At 32.1% G+C, this 27,190-nt stretch overlaps 3 protein-coding genes across 8 annotated transcripts in view; 2 read left to right on the top strand and 1 right to left on the bottom strand.

Annotated features, from left to right (window-relative positions):
* LOC123713994 overlaps positions 1 to 14,427 on the top strand; it is a 50,421-nt gene extending 35,994 nt beyond the window's left edge. The window contains exons 3-7 of the mRNA XM_045667950.1: positions 1,613 to 1,963; positions 8,864 to 8,988; positions 9,185 to 9,409; positions 9,821 to 10,007; positions 10,169 to 14,427. Coding sequence (XP_045523906.1) covers positions 1,635 to 1,963; positions 8,864 to 8,988; positions 9,185 to 9,409; positions 9,821 to 10,007; positions 10,169 to 13,757 — 4,455 coding nt within the window. The 5' untranslated portion in view covers positions 1,613 to 1,634 and the 3' untranslated portion in view covers positions 13,758 to 14,427. The remainder of the gene's footprint in view (positions 1 to 1,612; positions 1,964 to 8,863; positions 8,989 to 9,184; positions 9,410 to 9,820; positions 10,008 to 10,168) is intronic.
* A 143-nt stretch (positions 14,428 to 14,570) lies between these two features.
* On the bottom strand, positions 14,571 to 16,847 carry LOC123714641 (zinc finger protein 37 homolog). Its single transcript, XM_045668997.1, has 7 exons — positions 16,676 to 16,847; positions 16,415 to 16,549; positions 16,219 to 16,340; positions 15,773 to 15,982; positions 15,398 to 15,532; positions 15,221 to 15,295; positions 14,571 to 15,151 (listed from the first exon to the last, which is right to left on the bottom strand). The coding sequence occupies exons 1-7, from the start codon at positions 16,678 to 16,680 to the stop codon at positions 14,610 to 14,612; spliced, it is 1,224 nt and encodes a 407-aa protein (XP_045524953.1). The 5' UTR covers positions 16,681 to 16,847; the 3' UTR covers positions 14,571 to 14,609.
* Positions 16,848 to 18,978: 2,131 nt separating this feature from the next.
* On the top strand, positions 18,979 to 26,398 carry LOC123714592 (thiamine transporter 1-like). 6 transcript variants are annotated; one of them, XM_045668926.1, is made up of 8 exons: positions 18,979 to 19,204; positions 19,381 to 19,627; positions 19,958 to 20,088; positions 20,269 to 20,413; positions 23,640 to 23,779; positions 24,245 to 24,430; positions 25,397 to 25,614; positions 26,042 to 26,397. In XM_045668926.1, exons 2-8 carry the CDS (start codon positions 19,393 to 19,395, stop codon positions 26,286 to 26,288), a joined length of 1,302 nt encoding a protein of 433 aa, XP_045524882.1. In that variant the 5' UTR covers positions 18,979 to 19,204; positions 19,381 to 19,392; the 3' UTR covers positions 26,289 to 26,397. The 6 variants fall into 6 exon arrangements, with proteins under 6 accessions (XP_045524882.1, XP_045524880.1, XP_045524883.1 ...); XM_045668924.1 differs by having other exon boundaries at positions 19,370 to 19,627; XM_045668927.1 differs by lacking the exon at positions 19,381 to 19,627 and having other exon boundaries at positions 26,042 to 26,398.
* Positions 26,399 to 27,190: the final 792 nt, after the last annotated feature.

Below are 27,190 nucleotides of genomic sequence, written 5' to 3'. Positions count from 1 at the left end.
ACCATAGGCAGATCTAAATTTAATTTTAGTCACGAAATAGAAATGAAATATGCAATATTTCAATAATCATTGGAACACACCGTGTCTTGTAAACAATACTAACAATTAATGTTTTCATAACTGTTGTCTTCGTCAACTGAAACTGGAGTGTTTTGTCGGATCGCGCAGACGTCAACCCTGGGTTGTAATAATTCCCTCCATAAAAAAAGAAAAAATGTCAACGCCTCGACCATAAACAAGTGTTTTGGGAATTGTGATCTGTGAATATGACTGGTGGAGGGAATCTAGTAAGGGATGTTCGATATAGAAAAACTCCGCGGACACCGAGGTCTGCGCATGCGCGGTACTATTACACTAGGTCTATTATTGGCTCTCCATTAAGTAGAAGAAGGGATATAGCAAGGATAAGGTATAAAATAGATTACTTTTTAAATTATTTTGCACTAATTTTATAATATATACCAAGGATTTTTGTTTTTATTAGTCAAATATCATAAGCTAATTTCGGCCAAAGGTTGAGTTCAGAGTACGTTATACTAAATATAAAAAAAAACTTTACTACAGTGTTCAATAAAATCGAACAAAAAATATATTGTTCGTTGATTAAAACAATCCTTGACCCTTGGCCCACGTGAGGAATCTGACATTTACAACCTTTGATGCTTCTTCCATTCTCTTAAGGCATCTCTTAAATACATTACGCAAGTTTGCCGCTTATTTATATTGTTTTAAGGATTATTTTTGTTTGTAGGATTACTGATCACACAGACAAGACTATGCTAGTATTAAATAGGTTTCGCATCGCGTTTGTTAAAGACATATCAGTATAGAAAGACTGCAAAGATATATGATTTAGAAACGAGACTAAAGAGTGACATGTCAAAAACGTATTGCATTTTGGCTTAGAGGAGTTTGGAGCGCTAAGTTTCGTCTTTGCCGTACCCCAATACCTTATATGTTTTAGAAATCAACAATAATATCTATTAGCTAAGTAATTTAGTGTGGGGCATTAATTTTTATTTACGGTGCAATACAAGTCTTGCGCGATTTAGTGTTGAAGAAAGATAATTGAGTATTTACATAACTTGAATCAGTAAAAGCTTGCTTGCCTCGTCTGTGGCCTACTGAGTGTAAGGACACATGTTATTAACGAATTTATTTATAGCTATTTTCACTTGAAGTCCCACTAATGACACAAATCAACTGTTACAATAAGTATTTTTCTTTATAAGCATACCCTGAAATAGTTATATTTTCGAGATCGTACCCATCCACTTTAGGTAGCTAATTAAGCTCGTTTACCTGATCTATAGGGCCCTTATTGTGGTTGACATTATAAAGTTTAATTACATAAATGAATTCAGTAAAAATGTAGACAAAAGCATATAACTTTTTAATCGATCTAGTATTTATTATAGACGAGAGAAATACAAGTACTTTATAACAAAAACTTGATAAATATACTTTGTTCATTCTACAAAACCCCCTTTTTGCAATACTGTTGTGATTTACCTCAACTAGTTAAGGTTTTGATACGCATTGTTTTTCCTTTACTGTTCATGATACGTCAGGCGATTTGAATCAAGTATTTAAGGTAAACCTTTTTTTCCAGATGTCAGTCAGCTCCGAAACTAATGGATAACCACAGCAGATCCGCGTCGCCGCGGGAGCCATCACGGCCGCAACATCGGCCTCCGTCTCCACCCTCCCCCGCAGGCTTCGACAACAGGGCCTACCAGCATGATGAAGACCCGAACCATAATGATTCCTTCGCGTCAACCCTCCCACAGAACGGCCACAAAGCGAATGGGGATACGAAAACTCTAGAAGCCGTCAATTTGGAACTAATAAACTTGACACCAAAGAACGGCGCGAAGAAAAAAGATGTGGAGTTGGACATGAATGCAACGAACCCGTATGATGAATACTTCGTTCCAGTTAACGAGCACAGGAAATACATGAGGTAAGGAAGCTTAAAGTTAAGCTAATCTTGGTGCATAATGTTCTTTAAAATTACAAAGAATGTTTTTACTTAAAAAACGAACAAAGGACAGTAATAAACATAAAAACATTACTGTTTTTCAAAACAATGACTAACGTGATATTTTACATATCTTTTAAAAGCAAGAACCACATTTATAAATTTATCAATTTAAATATTTTATTATTACATTGTATATATAATGGCGGTGATAACACTTAAGTATAGTGATAGGTGAGATAGCCTACAATTGCTTTTATTTAGCGCTAACAGTATTATTCGATCTCAGAGCTGCGATAATTTGTCCCTTGATCGCATGATTACGTTTCTTATCTTTTAATAGATGTAATATTTTGCTTACTTTGTAATTTGTTATAAACTTTTATTTATTGTCTGGTTGATCAAGCCATTTAGTAACTTAAGGAGCGTAATTTTGGACACGTTTCGTTTTGTAGCAACAAACAGGCGCCAATATTTCACTTTTCCTTTACATAGATAGAAAAATATATCTAACCTTTAGATACTAAGCACGCGCTCATAGACAGGCTACTAATAAATCGTAATTATTTTGACTTGTCTTTCCATTTATATCTATGTTAAGGTTAGATTTTTCGCATGTGATACAAACCCAACTTGTGTTGATTGTAACCGCAATACTCATATTCGATACAAAGGTCCTTGTTCTACTAACTGTCGTGAAATAACCAATCAATCACATCGAATTACAGAATTTATTTAAAGTGAATTTTAAGAGCAGTTCCCTATTATTGGAAACATATTGAATCTATTGTCATATCGTCACTCTTAGCAGTTCGAAAATAAATAAAAGATATTATAAGAATCTCTATATGGCCGACTCTCATGAATAGGACTGTAGTACCGCAAAAATATAAAGTTTCTTAACCTTAAACAAGGTAAGGTGTACCGACTGATGTAATTATTAATTAAACACTAAATTTAAGTTATCAAATAATCAGAAAACTGATTTAATTAGGCAGACAATGGGAGGCTTTATCGCTAACAGGCGAAAATTATTTACATACGTTCGATCGTTATGCTTTAATTCGTCAACGCTCATAGGTGATTATAAAAAGCGTGAAGGTGTTACCAATTGTAAAGGCGTCAACGGTTCATAAGATTCACAAACATGCTAATTTCAAATTCGTATCATGTATGTTCCAACTGACAGCTTCGCGCGGAATGTCAAATTGCCTTGAGCTTGCGAATAAGTAACGTTGATATAATCTGTGTTAAAATATTCATATAGATAGATTGTGACATTTACAAAGCCATGATGGATAAAGTCCTTCTAAAGGCCGTGAAACTGTCAATTTAACAGTCGTAGATATAGTTATAGAACTTGATGTCGCTAAAAAGGCAAAACATAATGGTTTCAATTTTTTTTTCAAAATCTCTATTTTCGAAAGCGGTAACTAGCGGTTTTATAAACACCTTTGCGGTGTAAAGTATTAGTTAAAGTTAAAAATAAAAATAATATGGCCATAATTACTATAGACAAATAATAAAGTTTAATAAGTCGACAAAATAACAAAAGTTAAATTTGTTTCTCATAAGAGCCAACTATGCTGCTCATATTAGTAGTAGAACATAGTAGTTGAGTTGAGAGAGATTATAAGAGTCGTTGGCTTAGAAACTCCTTTAAACATATTTTTTAAATATTCATCATTTATTCATAGTTATGTAGGAGAAATAATAACTAGTTAGAAATACGTCATAAATATTTTTCTTATTGGGTGGCAAGACAGCAAAAGAAATGTATTTCTCGCAAACGAAACATAATACGATGTCACACGCATCACGAAAAATTTCCACCAAACGTAGGCTTTAGAAAATACAGTAAACGCTAATTATTATCGTTCAACAAGCTTTTGTTTAACCAAAATCCGGCTCAAAGTTACCGTTTGTCATTGGATAAGTGTTGCTTTTAGTCAAGTACGTGTTCGATTTTTTAACTAACCGTTAACCACGTCTTTTAGGCATTATACACTCTAAAAATGTAATTTATAACTTTACGGGGCACAAGAAAGAGTTTTAGATCAAATCAGTACAATACAGTTACAACCGTTTACGACGACATCGTTTAGAACAACATACCGGTTATATTGACCAAAATCAAAAGTCCCGGCTGAATTCTATTGTACCTATCAAGTATTTAATAAAAACGTCATCGGCTGTTACAACTATCGGTTTATAGTTATGACCAAAAATGAATAGGCCCTTCGATGTCGTTATATCAGATTTTGGTAAAAATTGGCAAGCAAATATTGACCCTTAAAACAAAATAGTCTTATATTTCATGAATTCCAGGTTTGTATTTCGTATTTCCTAAGTAGCTGTCCCGTAGTCGTAGTAGCCCGGGCCGGAGACGCCAAGCCTTTAAAGCATATAAAGTGCCGTTTTAGGAAATGGGGGATTTGACACCCATGCTGCCTAGTTCTCGGCCACAGATCTGCCTAATCGCGTTTCTAATAGGCTACTATGTAGGGTAAAAACAAAGGAATTTCATAACAAACAATAAGTCTTCATAAACTTTGGAACTTCTTCATTTATTAACATTAGGTTATTGTTGTTTAACTAATCGCAGACCAATTCGCAGCTTATCATAATCTGTTTATAAATTATATTTAATCAGCGTAATCCGCTAATTCATATTTTATTAAAACCCTAATTACAAATGTATGTACGTTACATTGCAATCCAATTCATAAATACAGTGGATTTCGCGTATGATAACGACGATGAAGTCTCTAATTTCGTCGTTATATCCGGAATAAATCTGGTGGAATAAATCTTCACAGGACCCCTAAAAACTCCAGTTACAGATATTTAGAAAGCCGTTGCATATTCATATAGAGACAAAGGATTCTGTTGAAAGAAATTTAAACAATAGAGGATGAGTTGAAGCGACTGTTATTTGTCCCGTGCCTGACATTCCATTTCATCTTGTCAACACTGAAGTAGTAGTCTCATTTTAAGCCCATGTTATATTTTATTAACATAACTGCTGCATTAGATTTTTTTGTCTTTTACTATTGCTCTACGTCCTATTACCGCATACTTTGTGCAGCTAGTTCATTAAATCACCCCCCCCCCCCCCACACTCTATTTACTAGACAAATTCCACGTAAAAAAACTATAAAGATTAGTACATAGAAGCTTAGAACGGAACCTTAACTTTACAACCTTAGACACGACAATAAACACGTCACACAATTTAGAATTAGAACATTCTCAATTTGTTTTAATATTCCGCTTATTGGTAAGCGGAATATTGCTAATATTGCTCCAAATCAACGTTAAACTATTAAGTAATTATGACAAATAAAGGAGTACTTTTATTAGCTTGTATTATGAAAAGTAATACTAAACAATTGAATACCGAACCGTAATGTTATCACTGAGCAAGATTCAATTACTTCAGTTATATTTCTTCACCGGCCCTAGCTAATATGGAAACGCGAAAATATCTTGCATTAAACCTTTTGTGTTATTATGTCTAAGTCCAATCGCACTCCTATACCTCAGATGCATTTCACATGATTTGTTCAAATGTACCATTCAACGCACGTGCAGCCAAGGAAATCAAAAGTACCGCATTGAACCACGGATTATTATATCTTTTAACGTTACGTGGATTATTTTCTTAGGCATACATGTGACACAACTTATTCAGAGCACAGATCTAAAAGGAAACTTGTATTTTACATTATAGGTAATTTTTAGTATAAGTAGACAATAATTTAAATTTTATTAAAACTGTATTTGCCCGTTGCCTAATAACTTATGTAACCTGCTCTTTTATATGTATATTTTTGTGTATGGTAAATAAATAAATATTTTTGAAATGATCATTCTTTAGCATATACTAGTTTAAATAGTAATTTATGAGCCTTGCCCAACACGCATCATGGTACCTACGACATAGCCTAGTTACTATAATGTGATGACAATGTTACAACAACGTGATATTTCCCATTCATAATGTCAAAAGTTACTCAATGAACTGATTCATTGACTAAGCGTATCCTATAAGCTATAGATATGATTAGACAACTTGGCGTGCAAAAGTTGTAACGTAATTAACTCAACAACTAAATTAGTATTGTCTTTTGCCACACTTCCTTGTCTTATATAATATTAAGAGAGTGGCAAAGTTTAAAACCTGTATTATTGTAGGACTTTTTAAAGTGACGCGGGAAGTTTGGGGATCGGTCCAGGTGTAACCCCAACCCCCCCACGGTGTGCCCCCGTCAAGATTACTTAAACCTAACCTTACACCAGTTACTTAGTTAGAAAGACATTAGTTTGCAAGTTAACGGACACTTTTATTATTGCCCTTATAATATTTTTATGAAAAAACTTTTTTCTTATTTTATTATATTTATTATTATTTATTTTATTTCGCCCAAGCTGTTGCACCTTAGTCACGTCAGTCAACAAGTTTTGTTGGGTTTGTCGTTTTAATATAAACTTGATACTAAGAAGAATGAATAATTAAAATAACATTTATTTCTTTATTTTAACTATCTGTTTTAATGGGATTTTCTTCGATTGAAAATTTATTTAAAATAACAATCGTTATACGCAGTGTTTTATGTATCAAAGGGTTATGACGGAGGTTTCCACAAAGGCTCATCAATAGTCAGTATATTATTAGTATTTATGTTGTGACACAGAAGCATTCTGGTATTTTTATCAGTGGATAGTAATGGAAGTATAGAATTTATCATTTTACTGTCCCATTATTGGCTGATCTTCTCGCGATAAATGAATAAATATTGCAGATGGATATTCTACGCGGCGTGCAAATTTGCACGTAATGATTGTCGTATAGATAAAACATATATAATTAATTAATTGGTTTATATCTAGATAACGTTTGTGTTCCAAGTGTTTATCTAAATGCTTAATAATGACACTTTTTTTCATGCACAAACACAGAAATGTTTTTTAAAATATGTCGGCGATAAGTCCGACTTTGACTTTATTGATCGGGTGATGAGTGGTTAGCATGGTCGAGTGATCCTGGAACATATCAACATATTTTTTTTATTTCCAATTTTTTTTTGTTTTTCTGAAACTTGTTTCACTGAATTTCGATTAGCGGTATTAGGACACCCCGTACCTCACCATTTAGGCTATCCGTCGCATCCGTTATGAGTGTAATGAAATCGACTAAAATATGTGTGGGTACTATAACATCTTCCGCATAGAAGGGCCTTAATTAGATTAAGACAAAATGACATAAACAAGTATAAAAAACTTATTCAAACTTCTCTTTATTTTTTTGCATATTATAAGTGAACCAAGTGTTTACATTATTTACCGACAATCAGAATAGAAACTGGATTTCGAGTTATTTGTACTTCGTCCACAGATTATAATAAAGTAGTAATAAATTACCGATGTCGATTTCAAAAAGTTGCTGTATTTCACGCGCCGATTTCTAATGGTAGATAATAACGAATTGGTCAATGTTCAGCAACTAGCGATAATTGTCGAAATCATGCAGGAAGGAAACTTAAATTAATTTTAGATATTTCGAGACTTGAACCGTTATTACTACTATATATCAGAATATAATGACATTTATTTATACACATATGGAACTTAAATAAACACAATTTTATTAGGAACTCTTAATTAACTCTTTAAAATTATTGCTTTATGGACTAAAACGTCTAATCATACATATCTGACCACAAACGAAAGAGTTCCATGTAGACAAATTACAGAGACAATACAAGACATATGGCAAATTTGTAAACGGTTTTCTTTATAAGCATTTTGTTTATTTTTTAGCATGATTTATCTTTTTAGCTTAAAAGATAGACAATTCTTGATAGTATACTTCAATTAAAATAAATAAAAGTGACCTCAAAGCTAAAAGTGAAAAAAAGGCATAGAAAAATGATATTTTATGGACTAAACATAGAAACTAAAGAGCAGTGTTGGCTTTAGCGTGCGAGTCTCATCTCTGAGGTCGTAGGTTCGATCCCTATGCTGTACACCGAAGAATTTTCTTTATATATGCGCATTTAACATTAGCTCGAACGGTGAAGGAAAACACCGTGAGTCGACAGGCTTAGAAGGCTGATCACCTACTTGCCCATTCGATTTACAAATAATCATAAAACAGATACAGAAATCTGAATCCCAGACCTAAAAAGGTTGTAGCGCCATTGATTGATTTTAAACTGGTAAATTGTACATAATATCAATGAATGAAGGTATTTATTTTTAAACCTCCTGTTACAGACAGCTTTTTATTAAAATCGCCACATTATTCAGTAAAGCTTAATAAATATTTGAATAAGCCCTAAAATAATGTAATTGCCATCTAAATTGATAGTCGATCTCGTTCAATAACCCTTAGGTTTCGTTCCTACTGGCATACTTTTTGCATTGCGTTCCCTGTTCCTCCTTCCAACATAACTTTACACTTACAAATACATATTCTACATACAAGGGATTTTACTGTATTTGAGAATAAATACTTACTAATATATTATTAATCATTAAAATATTACGAATAAAAAAAATAGGTAAACAATACGTAATCTTGCTGTAATAAGTATTTTTATACTAATATCAAGGCAAAGTTACAAAATCGAGACAGAACCAAGACTCATACTTAGCGCTGAGGTTCGACTTTAATTCTTACCCTAAGACATATAATATGCTAGCGTGAGCATGTCCTAGATAATTTTTATGTTGTTTGTTTTTCTTATCTATAATATTGTTCTTTGTATATATTTTAATAAAATTACAAATAAGTCACATCAGCATATGTACTCATTCGGGCATAAGCTTATTTAATACAATTGTGTAGAAATAAAACACATTTTTCCTTTATTACAGAGGAGAGAAGTTATATGTGACAGCTGACAAGAGGGGCGAAAAAGCTGGCTGCAAGCGGCCTCTTTGCTGGACTCTCCTAGGGCTAGTTGTTGCAGCAGTTGTAGCCCTTATAGTGCTAGCAGCAAGTAAGTATTGAATATCGTACTCAAATATATGCCTTAAATACCATATGAATATTAATTATAAATCAATGTTAATAAGGTTGACATTAAAGAGTACATATTTGTACAAGACAGATCCCTTAGCTTCTTTCTAAATTAACTTTTGAAACCGAATGCTACACAAACAGTATTTTAAATTTGACTAATTGTAATGTTTCAGCTGGCATTCTCTTTTCCAATTCCCCAACACCGCTGGAGCAGTACAACGCATCTGTCAGTTCAGCGCGAGCTTTTGGAGGCATCAGTGGCTCTGACCACGACCACGCGACACATGACCATGACCATGATCACGATCACCATCATCCCGAAGAGACTACAATTGCGATTGAATCAGACAACGACGCTCGTGTTATTTCATCAGATGAGTCGGATATAAATATGTATGGTACGTCCTGTCCAAACAGTAAAATAAGAATTACGAGCAGCACAACATAATTTGATTGGAATGGGAACTAACCTGCTTATAACCTTTATACATATTGACGATATTGTTATCATTGATTTGTCAATAAAATTATATTTAACAACATCAAATTCCATTTTGTAAAAACAATAAAAATATATCCTGTAAAGATTAATAGACATTAAGAGGACACTGAAATTGCTTTCAAGAAAAATATTCAGTAAAGACACGGTTTGAAACTTCATCTGTTAAATAAGTTAAAATGAAAAGGAAAGGCTTTAATTCACAGCAACCTTTAGACGTACAACATCGCAAGACTAGATCGGTCATAAAAGTATAATAATATGCTTCTTCCTTTGTACGCTAATTAACGATTTTTTTTGTACTCCACAGTACCACGAACGGTGGAAGGTGAATTAAGAATAGATAACGAAGAGTTTGTACCCGCTCTACAGGATCCAGACAGTGAAGAATATCGAGAATTCGTTTCAATTTTTAATAATGCACTCAAACAAGCAATATTTGACAAAACAGATATGCAATCTAGTGATGACATATCGCTTGAAGTTATTCAGATAAGGTATGTCCAGATACAAGTTTTGCCGTTGATTGTTAATCTTGTTTACAAACTTTAATTCTATCTACTTTCAAAAAAGATAATTAATTAGATCGATTAGAATATAGATTTATATTTGTGTATATATAAATGCTGTATTAAATACGCCCACTCTCTTTTTTCAGAAATGGATCTGTCATCGTAACCTATCGAATTCATTGGGTGCCAAAACATAACTCCGAAAATACAGAAGACCTTTTGACTGCAAATAGTTTAAGAACGAATTTAAACAGCTATCTAGACAGGAGTAATCGAATGATAAGTGTATATCATGTAGCTGAGGAATCTGTTAATGCAAGACCTGTGCTAGACATGTGCAAAGTAAACAACAATGACTGCGATCACGGTTGTGAATTTGATGAAACAAGTCTTGATTTTACTTGCACATGTCCGCCCGGGCAAATCATTGATATGTACTCTCCTAAAAAATGCGTTAATATTTTGGATAATACCCAAGGTAGATCAGAAAGTTCTGAGGAATCTAATACTTCTAATTTCCATGCACACACTATGTCGTCGAAACAGGATCCAGAAACGCAAAAACCAACAACAGAATCGGTCCAAATAACAGACAATAGATTTGATTGGAAAGATACAAATTCTCAGCCAACAACAACTACTACTGAATCTGAACCAGATCTTAACTTCTCACATATATTTGGTCAACATAGTGAACATGACGAAGCGGAACCACCAAGGCCTGAACCAGAGCCAACAGCCGAACCTTCTGCAGAACCTGAACCAACAGCTGAACCTAATTTAAGTGCAGAATCGGCAGATGAATCTCACCTTCAGCCAGAGCCAAATCCAGAACCAGAACCAACCTCAGAACCTGAACCCAGTGCTGAACCAAAACCAGAGCCTGAACCAACTTTAGAATCTGAACCCAGTGCTGAACCAAAACCAGAGCAAGATCCAACTTCAGAATTTGAAACTGTTGCAGAGCCAAAATCAGAGCCAGAACCAACTGCTGAACCAGCTGCAGAACCCCAACCGGAACCCGAGCCAACCGCAGAACCTCAGGCCACATTCGTTGCTGAAGCTCAACCGGAGCCAACTACTGAAACCAACAACAATAAAGAACGTGAATCGAATGCAGGGATTGATATTAACTCTCCTCAAAACCAACCAACAACTGAAAATAATTCTTCACTAGAACCAACGGCTGAACCAAACTCGGATCCTAGAGATGAAGTGAACAATAAACCAGACCGCATACCTGAATTCTTCCCGAATTCCGGCTTTAAGGAAGAATCTGATATCACTACAGAGTCAAACCTTTTTCAAGTTTCTGAAACAGAATCAGAGTCAAGAACAAATATAAAAGGCGCGGAAATTGAAAGTGAATTATCTTTAGCTGATGAAAACCACACCACTTATTCAACTGAAGTACATCAGATGGTAACCGATCCTACATTTATGAATGACGGTGACACTCATATTGCAACAGATAAAGATATGAGTGAGGAGTCCAACAATCAGTTCTCTGAAACTACCGAACATCATTCAGGTTTTAACAGTGAAGAAGACCAAAAAATCTACGAAAATATTGAGAAGTCACTATTAGTTAAGGCAAGCTCGTCGTCTGAGGAATCAAAGCAAAGTGAAAGTAACGATAGTTCTATGTCAGGTGGAACAACTACAAGAATTTCAATATCTGATCTTAATATAAGAAATGAACCATCGTATGAACCAAAACCTGAAGTAATATCAATATTAAACAATATGCCAGACCAAAACATATTCAGTTCAAACGTTGAGACAACTACGACAAGCGATTGGTTAAACAATGATAATGTTGATTCATCTCTTCTTTATGCTAACAAACCTATAGAAAACTCACAAGAAGTTCTTAATAACGACAAAATAAATACAGAAGAAAGGTCTTCAAAATCTTTAGGAGAAAGTGGACAAGATAGCACTACGCAATCAAACAATTTAGACAATGATGAAATAACATTCGATCTTATAAATAAAAATAATGAAACTGATGATAGCATAATAGCAACCACTTTACAATCTATGACCACTGAAGAACCAGCACTATTAAATGAAAAGGAAAATACTAAACCAGAACAAATGAATGATGATAAAAGTGTAATATCTTTAGAAACAATTAATAAACAATCAAAGGCTACCGTTGAGCAAGAAAAGATATTCTCGACCACTGAAGACTACAAAATTATAGATGACATTATAAAAGTAACAGAATCAGAAATATTTCAAGTAGCAACGACTACAGAAGTAATGCAAGAAGATATAAAACACGAAAACGATGAAATAACTTTTGACGCTCTAAATGCACTTTATAATCGATCATCTAAGTCAATTGAAGATCAAAATATTGATACTGAAAAAACCACAAAAATAGATAAAAATTTCAATGAAGTAACAGAAGGAACTACAGAGTCAGATTGGCTATCAGAAACAGTAACCGAAGTTAATTACGAAGATGTGATGAAAACTTCTAAAATTAAGGAAATTACGGATTCACCCGTAACTACAGTCGATGATACAGTTAGTAAAGAATTGCATAAAGATGATTTTGAACCAGATTACTTAACTAATATGGGTAGCAATAATAGTAAAATGTCTGACCAAGATATGCCTTTATACGGCATTGCTCACGATTATGACACTGAAGATTCTAGAGTTAAGAGAGTAAATTCAAACCAAAAAACTAATACTATTAATTCGGAATTAACAACTCCCACATCTGAAATAGTGCAAGCAGAAACCACAACTGTTCATGAATATATTTATAAAACCGCAGAACAAGCATTAAATGATATGACAACCGACTTTGTCACAACTGCATCACCATTAAACCAACCTTCATTGATTGTTAATGGCAATCCCGCACCTGTGTGGGAGAACTATGAAAATGACACTAAAAAAGGAATAATTATTAAAGAAATAGCAAATGAAAAAGTTATAAATTACACCAGCAACCCAACATTAATTCCCGAACTAAGCGAAAATTCTTCACCTGTTAACAACATTGGTGTAACAATCTATGAAGTACCTAGTCAAAACGATAATCTAACAACAAATCCACCAAAAGCAATTCACTCCTCTGCTAACGAATATGAAGACCATGAAACTGAAATGAATCCTTTTCTCCCAGAAGTAGAAAATAATAAAATTCTTGTAAAAAAGCTACAAGAAGGTCATGATCTTGAACCAACTGGATTGAACGAAACCCAAAATGAAAACGCTGATGAGCAGCATAATTTAGCGACTTCTGACGGGAAAACAAATGCTGTTCAAGATCATATAGATGATGCTACCTCAGAAACAATGCATCCAGACATAATGGCACCTCAGTCAACAGAAAACGATAACTTATTTAACGAATTACTAAATAATCACCAAGAAACAACGACTTCAAAATTAAATGCGGCTACACTGAAAGATATTGTTCTAGATGCTACGACTAAAAAAGAGGGTTATGAAGTTTTACCAATTTCAACATTTCTTTTAGATACCGACGATTTAGACGATACTAAGACAACGCAATCGGATATTTTAAGTAACAACTCACCAACTGAATACTTAAATGTAGTTCCTATATTTGAGAAGGAATCTTTAAAGAAAAATTACAACAGTGAACATATTGAAGAGTTAAATTCAATTAGTGATTCTCCAAAAAAAAGTGATAGAAGGACAATAGATACGACTAACGATGACTCTGTAATAAATAATGAAGCGTAGTTAATAAATTAAACTAGTTTTAAAATTAAAGTTGTAAGGTTGTACATTGTAATATTATATTTCCTGTGATTTCTGTCGAGCAAATGCGCAATCTGCCTATCATTTATCTGTCGTCGTTTTTTATGTAGTTACGATGAAGTATTTTTATATCGTATATTGAACAATTATTTTCATTAATTTGACAAGTATTGATACTAATTATAATTTTAATCATTATTTCGTTAGACTAGTCAAATTAGGGAGTCATGATTACGTCGATTTTAGATTATTTATTGCTTCAATTTAAGACATGCTTCTGCTAAACTTATAATAAAAAGTAAAAAATTGTCAATTATTACTCGTCGTACTTCCATTGTTAAAAAAAGAATATAAATTAATGAGAATAACATCATATTAATTTGTTACCATAACTAGATATTAATTTTATTTAAATGAAACACTATATGGGCAGTTTAAAACAGCATTGATGAAGATATTAAAATCCTTAGCCATGTACTGTGTTATGTGATAAATAATAAGTTTATAATACACATTCCACATAGTACATATATAATATATATATGAATATTATATCAGTGATTTATTTTGGAAGTGATGTCTGATTGTAAAATAATAATTATAGTAGGTCTTGTTAACTAAGGTATATTTTGTATAATATGGTTGAAACTGTAAAGAGATATGTTGTAAATAAAGTTAATCAAAATAAAACCTTGAGTTTTTCTTCTATATCCCATACCCTTGTTTAGCCTCTAATTATATTTATCTGCAAGTTTATGTTAAAAATGTTTAGGTTATTTAACAGAAACACAAAACTTTCAACATTGCAATATATTTTATAAATGATAACTTTAATTACACTGGAATTGGTGTTAATTCACTAATTTCATGATAGATCATTGGACTATCATCAATCGCCATTTTTGCACAAAGACAATTCTCATTTATTGTACCAGTACCAGAAACAATACATTTGCCTAAAACTGCTTTACAACTATTATACGGTATATCAAAGTTACTGAAGTCATTTTTATCTTCAATATATTCTTTTTTAAAATTTTTAGCTATTGTTATATCAGTATCTATAAATTCTTTAATTTTTATTGTACCATCACTGTTATATTTAAATTCTGGCATATTTTCATTTCTTAAAGTCTCTGTATTCTTTGCACAATCACAGCCTTTACAAGTAGCATCGTCACTTCTATTCACACTAATATTTAAATTTGCACTATCACCTAAACTATAATTAACTAAGTTAGGGACATTCTCTATTCTCTCAGTGATTATTGTACTTTTCTTCAAAGATAAATCTTCAAGCAACTGGTACTTTTTAAACAATTCTGATGTTTCCTTTTCATCTTCCAAGTACATCTGCTCTAAATCATTATGTTTGTCTGAAAACAAAAAAAAAATTAAAACAATTACATACACAGCAGCTATTTAAATTATTCACAAATCAATACCTTCTGATGAAGTTGGTGATGTCATCTTATTATATTCATAATATAATTCATAGTCTTCTGCACTTATCAAATTTTCTGTAACAACAAATTTGAAATGGGAAATAAATTTCAATGTAAAAGCAATTATTAGGCAGTTACAAGTAGACTGTTAAAAGAAATAACTTATGAAATACTCACTATGTGTTGCCAGATGGCGCTTCAATGCATAATCATTTGTAAATATCTTCAAACATTCTGGTAAATTACATTTGAGCCAAGAATCTGGTTTATGCTTTTTCAAATGTGTTTTCAAATGATGTAGTTGAATAAATCCTGTAAACAATTTAAGATTAAGTTAATAAAAGTTTAAGTTACGTAAGTGATACACCAATTTTAAATGATAAGAAACACTGTTTTTTAATTATGAACAAATACAAAATGTATATTTTTTTATATATACATTTATAGCTTTTATTACAAAATGTTAAAATTTGTTTATTACAAATAGATATTAGATATGCAGAACCTCAAAAAGACGGAATACATATAAACCATGAATCAGAGTTTACTCACCTTTCCCACAACTGGAGCAGTAATGTTGTTTTTCCGCTGAATGTGTTTGTTCATGATGTTTAAGATGATGTGCAAAGTTAAATGTTTTTTCACATGCATTGTAACTGCACTGATATCTTCTTTCCGACTTTGGTTTATGACTTTTCTGGTGAGACAACAAAGCTTGCTGGCTGTTGAACTTTGCTTCGCACTTAGAGCAAATATGTGTTTCTAAAACATTATATGTCATTTTATTAACTCATTAAACATAGGGTAAATTTACTTAACATCACATAAAGAATATCTTAACATTGTTCCTAGTAATAATTTCACTCTATATCAATTTTGTATGTAGCACAATAAATGCAGAGACAAACAACAAAAGTTTTTTAGATGTGATACTAACTGAATATACTGCATATAAATATACATTACTAAGAATTGCTATCTAACAAGTACCTACTCACCTTTATGAGCGTATTTAATATGACGTTTAAGCAAGGTGTCATCTCTAAAATTTCTATTACATTCAGAACATTGGACTATTCCAGTTCTTTTGTGTTGTTTCTGATGACGTCGCAAAGCAGAACTGAAATTTCACGTTTACTCATTCTGAATAAAGTAATAAAACAAATAATACAAATGTAAGACTTGTAAACTTACACAAAACTGAATTTTTTAAAACATTCTGTACACTCAAATTGAGGATTGTGACTTATTTCATGCCTTCTCTTTTCACTCTCATATTTAAATTCTTTACCACAGTATCCACACGCAAACATAGCTTTGTAGTAAATGCTATTAGAAATGGAAAATTTTATTAAGCAAGTATAACAATCTCTACGGATTAAGTCTCGTCACACAGAAGCTCAATGATTGAATAGAATCAAAATGGATTTTAAATCAAAATAGGGATTGTCTTACATCATTACCCCTGTTATCACTTTAAGCTTATCAAAATTATCGCGTCTTATCAAGTATTATAAGGAAAAAAAACTAATTTAGAAAGAGTAATAATTAGCACGACGGTAAAAAAAAACTGAAATGTAACTTTTAACTTTCATATTAGGGCTTGTTAGCTATATATATATTATATAATATTATGCAAGCCTTTGATGCTTTTAGCAGGCCAATTAGTGATAGTAATTATCATTTAATAATGTAATTTTAAAATCTGTACATAGAATCTAAATCAAGTGTCTCATAGATTGTAGATAAATAATTTAGGGCATACACAATCCTGTATAAAATAATTTGACTCATTTGACATTACGCACTGTCCATAGTCAAGATCAAATACATAGACTATATTATATGTATAAAGAATCATACGAGTATACATATATAGAGCTGTTTTGGCCTAGTAGCTTCAGCGTGCGACTCTCATCCCTGAGGTCGTAGGTTCCACCCCCGGGTGTGCATCAATGGATTTTCTTTCTATGTGCACATTAAACATTAGCTCGAACGGTGAAGAAAAACATCGTGAGGAAACCGGCTTGCCTTAGACCCAAAAAGTCGATGGCGTGCGTCAGGCACAGAAGGCTGATCACCTACTTGTCTATATTCGATTAATAAATGATCATGAAACAGATACAGAAATCTGAGGCCCAGACCTAAAAAGGTTGTAGTGCCATTGATTATTTATTGTTATTATGTATAAAACATAGAAACCAAAGAAACCGCATAAATTCTTAAGAATGGATCTCTTGTAGTTTTGCTCTAAAGGTGAAATTCAGAAACAAGATCAAGCCTGAACTATGACTCCTGGATATCAAAGTCCCATACATTTTTGCCGTACGGATGTCAGACTTAGCGCTAAGTCTCGTCTATGTGTCCTTTCTGTTACTAGAAAGGACACATCTCCCTAGATAGATACTAAAAGGTGATATTTAGAAAGGCTACTGAATCTTACCCTAAAGTTTTATTACTTGTGTGTATGAGTGAATAGATAACTTGTGTTTTTTTTAATTTGGGGTCGTAAACTCATACATCAAATTTAGTTGCTGGTTGCTTTTAAGCCTCTCGACCATTATCTTGAGTCTGCTATTTCTTTATTTACAGCCCATTCATGGCCAAATTCTAACTAAAAATTACATAAAACTGAAACAAAATACAATTAAACTATTTACAAAATTGGCAGTAAACCTCCTGCTATACTCTCTGTCTTTTCCAAGTATATTACCCCCATACGCTTCGTCTACAGTGAAGATTCAAAAAACGGGAGCTTGTTGACGCTGGACAGTGCGAGCGGAACGCACAGCAAAAAGGTTATGGAAACATAACCAGCGGTAATAATTGTCCGGAACGTACTGTCTCATGATTTCTCCCAGCAAGTATGGGCTTTCCGTCTTGTTTTTAATTACGCTTAAACCAAATTTGATTATAGCTAAATCTCAACGAAGTTCTAATGAATTGTACCCTAAAACCCCCATCAAGAACTTAGTAGGGTAGAGGTAAGGAAAAAAATTGTGCATTCTTTTATACAAATTTCTAAGAAACTTTTTCTGCACCCTTTCAATGACACCCCTATAATAAATACCTTTCAAAAGGGGACCATATAGCGCAGCTTGTTTCAAGATTTGGCTTTACTAATGATGAATATAGCGCCCTAGTGGCAGTGTCCGACAGACCATCTGAATTTCACAGGACAAACCCCAATCTCCTAAATGCAGCATCCGCAATCGTGCAAATGTGGAGCACATGAAAGATCGGGAACAAACAAAACACCCAAGTCGCGGACTTTGCCTACGCGGCTTATAACTACAGATTCTATTCTATAATCGCAGAGTATTTTATTTGGAGAGGCACTAAAGGTCATCACTTCGCATTTGCCATAGTTAAACTGGAGTTTATTTAATTCACTCCAATACAGCAGTTTATCCAAATCATGTTGCATACACAGACAGTCATTGCTAGTTTATACGTCGTCGGCAAATAATAGGACGTTGGAAGATTTAATTACGCTTGGAAGGTTTTCTGAATTTCTCTTTTAACGCTTACGCTGGCTACAATGCATTTTTTTTTCAATATACTTTCTTATAGTTAAAATAATAGACAATTTAAGAAATACCTAGTATGTATTTTACATACATATGTGAAAATGTATAAAAGTAGTTAAAATGTCGTTTAGCAGTTCTAAATTATTGTGATTTGTCAGATACAAATGATAAATGTAATCACACTTAACTGACTGACTGACGTCGAACGCCGCGCCGATCAAATGTCATCACTCGACAGTCAACAGTCTAGTTCTACGCTGTCAGAGACCTAACTTAATATTAATAGTTTTATATTTTACGTTCTAAAGAAAACAAAAACAATTGAATTATCTATTTTAATCGTGTTTTATTTTGTATACCATATTACTTACCTAGGCTAAACGTGATTTTGTTATTTTTCCGACGAGAGAAGACGATTATTTTTGCACCCTTTACGCGCAATTTTTCAAATTACGTAAGTTGTAATATCTTAAAAATATGTCCTTAGTAAAAATTAATGTATTTATAGTAGGTTTTACGGCTATCACTAATTTAATGACAGAGAGTTTATGGAGATATCCTTTTGACGGAGTATAGGCACCATGAGAAAACATTTAATCATCATTAATAAATAATTCAGTTTCTTCTTAGAACTCGTTCAAGATGCACGGTTGGATAAAGATAACTCTTATATTATGTCTATTCGGCACATTAAGAGAGTTTCGTCCCTCAGAACCCTTTGTAACAGAGTTTTTGCTTGGAAAGTGGAGAAATATTACAGAATCTCAATTGAACCGTGATGTTTATCCTGTGGGAACGTATTCCTATCTAGGACTTTTAGTCGTCGTATTTTTAATCACAGATTTCTTACGATTTAAACCAGTCATAATTCTCTCGGGTAAGTATTTTTCTAGTTTGAATAAAAATAATCTTCTGATTCTGTAATATCATTAATCAGGTACTTAAAATAATCTGGTTTATCATTATAAGCATCTAGTCACGTAATATTTATCTAATCTAAATATGAATATTTGGATTTATGTTTATCTTTTTGATATGAAAATAAAATAATCTTACTTTTATAGTTATGCTTTAACCTTCATTGTTATTTATTAAGATTTAAAAAAGGTCTACAGTTTTTTTTTATTTACTTGTATATTAATAAAAAGATTATTTTTTTACCTATCTTGTAATAATAATGTTAAATATTCAACATATTCCTTTTCAGGTATAAGTGGGATAGGAGTTTATGCAGTATTACTATGGACTACAAGTTTAGAATGGCTTCAAGTGTCTCAAGTTCTATATGGAATTTACATGGCAACAGAAGTTGCATACTTCACATACATTTATGCAAAGGTTAAATTTCTATATTAGCATCTTTCTATTTTTCTCAAATTTGTAAAAGGATAACAAGTTTAAGTTCTTGTCTATTTAATGTTTATTACAATCGCAAAATTAGCCAAGTTTGGATAAACATCTATAACATTATTCCATAAATTACTTTATATTTGAATTTATTTTACATCCTTGCTTAAGGTGGACTCTTCAAAGTACCCTAAAGTGTCATCCTACACTCGGATGGCTGCACTAACTGGTCGTTTTCTCTCTGGAGTGAGTTCCCAATTATTAACTCACTTTAATATCATGGATCTTCGGGACCTTAATTACCTAACACTTACAGGTATGTATGTGAAAGTCTTGTAGATTATTTATTTATTAGTAACTAAACAGATACACAAGTAATAGAAAAAAAATGTCATATAAAATATGTTAGAATATTGTATCCTAGAACAGTTTCACACATTACTAATGGTATATTTTTATCAATATTATTATTACACCTTCCATCGTTGTATGCATTAAAGTCACTTTTTAAATTTTCATTTGATTTATCAAGCATGGACTTTTTCCATAAAATTTTCATTTAATATACCACATGTACATTACAAAATAGCTTATACCTATATTTGAGATCAATTGATACCTAATTGACCTTGTTTAGTCGTACTTGAAAACTTTTCTATATTTAGGTATATATTTTAATAAAATGATAATTTAGTAATTAACTTTGAGAATATTTCTCAAATTCGGTTCCTGGTGAAGTAATTGTTAATGATATCGTGGCAAAAACATAAAGTAGGATAAATACAGAGGAAAAACTTAATTATTCAGTTATTAATTGTTTATGGTTGGTTTATATATTTATCACATCACATACAATGAATGCAAGCAGTTGATATATCTCTCCTAATAAATGTAACGATAGATGTCTTACGACTCCTGAGAATAAACTCTAAAACTTAGCAGACCAAAAAGAAAACGTAAAGGACACGCGAGCGACGTAATCATCAATTTGCTTTTCAAAAATGTAACTTTTTTTTAAATTTCCGCTCATGCTTTATCTGAAACTGTTGTAATAAAACGTCCGAAACGAGTAAATTCCATCGAAGCGCACCATAATATCCTAAATCATTTTAATCTATCGCGCATTATTATATTTAGTAGATTTTTTGGAAATTTAAGCTTGTATCTGATAATTTAAAGCGATTTCAATTACAAATTGTATTTACGTCACCTCATATACGGAGCGCACTGTCACCAGAAATGCAACTCGCAGTGGAAAACTACCATTTCTATCTAATAATATTTTATTCAATATAAAAATAATAGATCAATAGCGCTACAATCTTTTTAGGTCTGGGCCTCATCTGTATCTGTTTTATGATGATTTGTAAATTGAATAGGCAAGTAGGTGATCAGCCTTCTGTGCCTGACGCACGCCGTCGACTTTTTGGGTCTAAGGCAAGTCCTTTTCCTCACGATGTTTTCCTTTATCGTTCGAGCTAATGTTAAATCTAATAATAACTTTTTTAACGGATTTAAATGATTGATGACATTACACACGATGATATGAATACTTTCAGTCTAATCACGACTGGTGCAAAATATATGAACGTATATCGTTTAAGAAGCAGTATTGAGAATGAATTATAATTTATAATTAAATTATTTATTATATATTTTATGTTACTTATTTCATATAATAGTCGTCGTAGTTAAATACTGTATGTCAGTCCATTACGCTTATGCTGACACTTCTGAATGTTTAAATATGCGCAGTTGAAATTCTATACAAAAGTGATTTGATACTTCCCATAGTCAACATATTTTTTTGTCTACAATTATTATAGAAAATAATTATAATTAACAATCTTTAGTTGATATCAAAAATTATTTTAATAAATTTCACATATTATGATATATGAAAGAAATTCGAAATAGAATATATATAAGATACAATAATTATAACAATTAACAAGAAAATCCTTTCATAATTAGAACAAACAGTGTTAATTGTTTTCCTTGATTGTTGGATTGTGTCTAGTGTAATTGTTAGACAGTTTACATATTATCTTTATTACATTCGCATGTACATAATTAGTTTTTATACATAAATACATTATGGAAAGGGATTTTTTTATTAATATAGTTGACCAATTCGACTTAGGGTCTTTCAAGAAAAGAGCGTACCAATTCTTAAAAGGCAGGCAACGCCCTCTGGAGTGTCATTGGCAGTTGGCACACTTAACATCAGGTGATCCTGTTTGTTCCTGTTCTATAAAAAATGGATATTTTCTTTACGAAGTCTATATGTTTAATAAATAAAAAGAGGATATAATTTCCTACTAAGATAAACAATACTTTTTAACTATTATGACTTGTACAAAATAAAACAAGTCCCGCCCAGTTTCGTATAATTTTTTAGCGTAGTTGCCCACTAACTGAAAAACTACTTATTTTGCGAAGCTTTGGTGGGATAGGAAAGTTGTGGAAGAAATATGCGTAATTTAATTACGTTTCTCCTAAACGAGATTAAATCTGAAAACTAATAAATATCTAATTTACGATGACTTAAAATAAATAATTTTAAAATGAACCATCATATTCGCGAAAGTAACATGACATTTATATCAATAATATAATGGAAGATTTCTAACTGGCTTCTATTTAAAATTCTTGAATGCCGCTTCTGATTTTTATAAATGCACACTTTTATATTCCTTTTCGTTATCTTTATCGATATTAACATTTATACGTACACTGAAAGCGTCTTATTTAAAACATATATGATCATTTAAATTTTTGTAGTCTTCGTTTCCGCTTAAAAAAACAAAGTTTAGTATCCGGTTTCTATGTAATATGTAAATTAAAAACAAATGAAATGTAAAACAATTACTATAAAATACTGATTTCCGAATGCATAGCCAAAACGGTTGACACCTTAGACATCCCAATCTTGCCATAGACCAGTGATGCCAACACTTCAGAATGTCTAGAACTAATTAATAACGAACGAACAAATACCCTTAACTATCGGGTAAAAACCCTTTAAAAAATAATATAATTGTTAGTTACAGGTAATAAACATGAATTACAAAATACATTTAGACAGTATAAATTACCTGTTTTAGTTAAACGGGTGCATTCTATAGATTTACATATTATTTGTATATGTATTTTATATTCATTACTATTAATATGTATTAATTATTATATTTCTTAACTTTTCTTATATGACAAGAAAAGTTCTAAAAACTACCCAGGACTAGATGTCCTTGTTCCTGTCCCAAAGTTAGCACTGCCATAGACTGTGCGCCTACATAAACAGGAATTTAACCTCCGTCCTTGGTTTTTTTTTAAATCGATTACTCATGTTAGAAGGAAAGCCTATTCAAGATATTTTATGTACACGTTCAATGTATACAATACTAATATTATTAACGCTTAATTGTAAATTGTAGAATTCGTCATTTTTAATGCGATTCATAGAACAACCAGTATCCGTTCAAACATAACAAAATAATAGTACTGGCTGCTATTACTTTATAAAAAAATATGCATTTCAGCTCAAATTCTGGCTACGTTTTGGGCGTTTTGGCTGCCTCCAGTACCATATGGAATATATTTTCATCGGCGGTCAATTGCCAGTACTACGCAATCGGATATACCGATCGAAAAACAACCACCACAAGACGGGTACGATGCTGTAAGTAATGGCTTCTTGGTATACAAGCTCTCAAAATAAGAAAAATATATGCGTACCTGAAAGCCTAACTGATCTATGCTACCATAGCTCCTTAACAATTCAGACGAACGTTTTTATTTATTAGAATTTTGAAAAAATGCTAAAAAAATTAAGTTTTTTTTACGAATTACGCAAGTTTTCGTGCATTATATATTGAGAGATTGTTTTCTAATGAAGCTTTTATAATTATCTCAGATTTTGGCGAGAGAAAGTGAGAGTAGTGGTAGGAAGCGGCTTGCCTTAGACCCAAAAATTCGACGGCGTATCTAAGGCACAGGAGGCTGATCACTTCCTAGCCATTAGGTTAACAAATGATTACGAAACAGATTCAGAATTCTAAGGCCCAGACCTAAAAAGGTTGTAGCGCCACTGCTTTTTTTGTTCGAAAACTAAAAAACTTTGTATAAAATATATATGTGTTTTCAGAAATCATTTCGCTCTCAAATTTCCGAAGCGACTGTGTTAATATATCGCCACGCACGTAGCGCATACTCCCGACCCAAAGTTGTGGCGTGGTCTGCCCTTTACGCAGTGGCACTCGCACTGTTTGTACAGTCACAGACTTATATGCAACTATTGTGGAATAGGATACGGGGTGGTGACGAAGAAGTGGTGAGTTTAAACACCACATAAAAGGCATTAAAAGAAATACACATTTTTTTATGGAAAACTTGAGCTGTCAAAATGATTGGTGTATTTTTTTAAAAATATTATGGCAATAGTTTTAACTTTATGCTTTGGTGTATTTGAATGTTCGTGCTATTTGAAATTAACATCGTATCGACTACCGAAAAGTTTATTTACGTGGGAAGTAAAACGAGACAGCTCCAGTGGCTTTATATTGCTACCCAAAGGTGAAGTTATAGAATAGAAATAAAAAGGAAAAAATAAATGCCATGCTATTCTACAGTTTTTAGGTTGCGGCAGTAAGCTTGTCTATGCGAAATAATTGCGGTGATAAAATTCGAGGTTTACTCTTTAAAGACCTGTTGGGAATTTCTTAAATCTTAAGATTACCTAAGAATATGTAAAACAAAATATAGATGTGAAATATGCTATGTATTGTAAAGTCAAACACCCTTGTAGTCCGGGAAATAGTTTCTGAACATCCAGCAAGAGGAAGAGGAAGAAGGTGAAATCGAAGATGATATGACTGTTGACGTAGATTTTTAAGAGATAAAAATAACTAAAGAAATTAAAACAATAGTTACCTAATAATCAATAATTAGGTAATATCTAGAACTTGTCGGGTATTGTTCCCTTAAAATATCCTAATTTGTCATGACAAGTACTGGAGTAGACCTACAGGGGAAACCATGGTAAAAAAAACGTGCCGAGGACAGTACAAGTGCAGTGGAAATGTGTATGTCATGTATTATGTAAATAAATAAAATATGATGATCATTTTGTAGGGAATTTTAAGATCTACTACAACTTTGAGATTATTTTTGATAAAATTTAGCGTTTGCGAAAAAAAAACTCTAATTTTTACTTTTGACCCCGAATAACTTTTAACACTATACTATATCGTTTGTAATTTTTGGGCCGACAATTCTAAGACATTAATAATCTTTCTAGGAACTATACAATGGGGCAGTAGAGGCACTCCAAACGGCATTTGGTGCGGCTGGTGCATTCCTAGCTTCATACTGGACCTACGCTGTGTTGCCAGCGCCCATCGCTGCGGTACAGGGTGTTGCCATGTTCCTAGCGACGTATGTTAATGATATCACCACATCATATACTGGCTACATAGTTATGGGCATGCTGTTTCATTATACAATTACTTTGGCCAGGTAAATAGTAAAATAATTATTTAAGCATAGACCATGACAGCTGCAGTAAAAATGATTTCTTTCAAATAACCCAACCTAATCTTCCTAAACCCACTCAAATACACACCGAAAATCATTAAATTCAATCAAAGACAATTAAAAGTATGTAAATATATAAATTCTCTGACTGGCTGATATGTTAAAATTTTATATGAAAATTAAAGCTAGCCTAATTTCATATAATGCTAATCATAGAACTATAAAAGAGCAGTGTTGGCTTAGTGGCTTCATGCATTTGAATTATCAATATGTGTCAAACAAAGAAGGTGGGTGTGGTGATCAGACCATTCTTGTCTATAAAAAGAATGCTGGGAATCAAATCCAGGGTACATTAGATTTCCCACTAAATATGATATTTTAATTATATATAACCATTTTTGTTTTTCAGTGCGAAAATAGCAAGCCAACTAAGTGACGAAAGTTGTTTTGGATTGATATTTGGTATCAACACCCTAATTGGTACAGGGCTACAGTCTATTTTGACTTTAGTTCTAATACAAACCCTAGATTTACCAATTCATGCCCAATATTATTTTATAAGTGGCTTTTTCTTACTACTTGCCTCATTTTGGCTACTTGGCTGCATAATTCATTTTTTTAAACAAAAGCATAGTATTAATTTAAACCAGTATTAAGATTTGTGCTTCATTCATAAAACATAATTCACAAAATTTAATTTGTTTAAATTACAATTAAAATTATGCAAGGACTTATAATCTCTAATCTCTCTCTTGAAAAGGAAGTATTTTTTTTTTTGTCATAATTTATGTAAAAGAGAAACCTTAATACATGACATTGTTATTAAGTACATAGCTTGATTATATTATCAGTTATTTTTATTAAAAAAATCAATTAATATATTTACTTCAACACAAGACTAACTAATACTAAGTATATTATTTTGATATGATAGTAGGTGAACATTTATTTGAGTAGATAGTGATACATATTTTTATTTTGATGTCTTTATAATTATCAATTTTATAATAAAACATTGTAACCAGATTTAAAGCTGTTTTTCTTGATTATACAATTTTTTTCAAAATGTATTGGACTACATCTGTTTCATTAAACCTTTGGTCATGCTATCCATTCTGTTAGGCATTTGGGAGGCTTATAAACCCTTAAATAAATGATAAATAAAATAATGCCAATTAAGATTTACTTTATACTAGTTATATTTTGGTTGGGTTTTTAAATATATTTTTAGCCAAAGGATAATGAAGTTATTAGTATAAGTATGCAAAGTTGTATTGTTTTTTTAATAAAAAAGGATATGTAGACTGTCATATGAATATATATAGTGCCATTTTTATGTTGTTTTATTAAGGTTATATTCACATAAACAAATTTTGAGTCATAACTGCTAAAACTGTTAATAAAATAGTTCTAGCCTACTTTCAGATATGTTTTTACTATCAAGCATAGTAAGAATAGAAGAGATATATAATAAATTACATTATATTTTAACAATACAACATCCAGTAATTTTAACAGTTTAAAATAGTAAAGGAAATAAAATATCCTATGGTAAAAT

Source organism: Pieris brassicae, chromosome 9 (genome assembly GCF_905147105.1).
Source record: "Pieris brassicae chromosome 9, ilPieBrab1.1, whole genome shotgun sequence".
Lineage (NCBI taxonomy): Eukaryota > Metazoa > Arthropoda > Insecta > Lepidoptera > Pieridae > Pieris > Pieris brassicae.
The sequence above is the reverse complement of the archived record's forward strand: the minus strand, read 5'-3'. Positions and strand labels throughout refer to the sequence as shown.